Genomic DNA, 1,375 nt, shown 5'->3' with positions numbered 1-1,375 from the left:
TTTATTTTTTGTTTTTTAAATAAACAACATGAATATTTCACAGTACATATCAAGGGTATGTTCTTTTCCAGGTCAGCTGTACATTTTATTTTTAATTTCTTAACTGAAGTCAACATGTCTTCAAGTTAGGTTATTGGGATTCAAAAATAAGACTTTTTTCAAAATGCTTTATTATATTAATAATTACATTTTGATGCTTAAACTTAGGTGATCCTAAGAATTTTTTAATGCTTTGTGATAATGGATCAGGAATTGTAAGATAACCAGAAGTTATGGGCTGTGACCAAGTGAAAAGGAATACTTTCATTATTTTGGGCATAATTCCATTTACAGCTTTAAACAATTCAAAGAACCCATCATGATTTGATATTGGATAATGTTTTTGTTTGTAGCATGGGGCTGACGTTAATGCAAAGGACATGCTAAAGATGACTGCACTTCACTGGGCTACTGAACACAATCATCAAGAGGTGGTGGAACTCTTAATAAAATATGGAGCAGATGTCCATGTTCAAAGTAAATTTTGCAAAACTGCATTAGACATTGCAATAGACAATGGAAATGAAGATTTAGCAGAAATATTACAGGTAACTTTTGATTCATAATGCTCGTTTATACAGCTAATGAGTTAAACTATAAATATAATAGTGCAAGGTTGTATAGTGATTAAACTGATGGTACTCCCCCCCAGTTAATGGTATAGAAATGATCTCTTATTAATTCATATAATCTGTCTAAAAATTGCAGAAGAATTATGTTTAGCCCTGTTAATCCATGGGATGAGGGCCTTTAGTCTTTTTTACCTTGAACATGCTGACATGAAGAATTAACTGGGATCTTTGCAGTTAAGATATGGTCTCTAAACTCAAAGCTATCATAAAATGTAGCAGTGTGTTCTGCCAGCTGTGTCATCTTGGGGGAGGTGGGTTACATGAGTTGGAGTGGGGTTTTGGGGTGATGGAAGACCTTGTTCTCAGAAACTAAACCAGGGGTGGGCAATTTTATTTTGGCTGGAGGGCTGCTTAACAAGTTTGGGTGAGCTGTCGAGGGCTGCAAGGGTAGCCTCGCCCCTTGACTGGTGTCCACCCCTGGCTGCCATCCTGGGACCGGACATCCTGCCCCTAAACCCTGACCTTTGCCACCGTAAGTCCTTCCCCTTGCCCTGAAAGTACTCCTTTTGCAGGGGGGGAGGGGAGTTGCCATCTTGAAACTGGGGGAAAAAAACATACACTAAAAAAATTAAATATCTATAACTTATTTTAATTTTATTTAAAAAAAATATTTTGTCCTGATGCACTGCGCCAACACACGTGAATCTAGAGGTGATTGCATAGTAGCTCAAAATACACTCTTACTCTTGTATATTGGGGGGGTA

The 1,375-nt window shown here is 37.2% G+C and overlaps 1 protein-coding gene across 3 annotated transcripts in view; it reads left to right on the top strand.

Annotated features, from left to right (window-relative positions):
- The window catches only part of GABPB1 (GA binding protein transcription factor beta subunit 1), a 76,321-nt gene that overhangs the window by 24,137 nt on the left and 50,809 nt on the right, over positions 1-1,375 (top strand). For all 3 annotated transcript variants that reach the window (XM_019504138.1, XM_019504139.1, XM_019504140.1), the window contains exon 4: positions 393-587. In XM_019504138.1, coding sequence (XP_019359683.1) covers positions 393-587 — 195 coding nt within the window. The remainder of the gene's footprint in view (positions 1-392; positions 588-1,375) is intronic.

Source organism: Gavialis gangeticus, unplaced genomic scaffold (genome assembly GCF_001723915.1).
Source record: "Gavialis gangeticus isolate Ggan-Ray unplaced genomic scaffold, GavGan_comp1, whole genome shotgun sequence".
In the NCBI taxonomy this organism is placed as follows: domain Eukaryota; kingdom Metazoa; phylum Chordata; order Crocodylia; family Gavialidae; genus Gavialis; species Gavialis gangeticus.
Note: the sequence above shows the minus strand (reverse complement) of the source record. Positions and strands in the feature narration are given on the sequence as shown.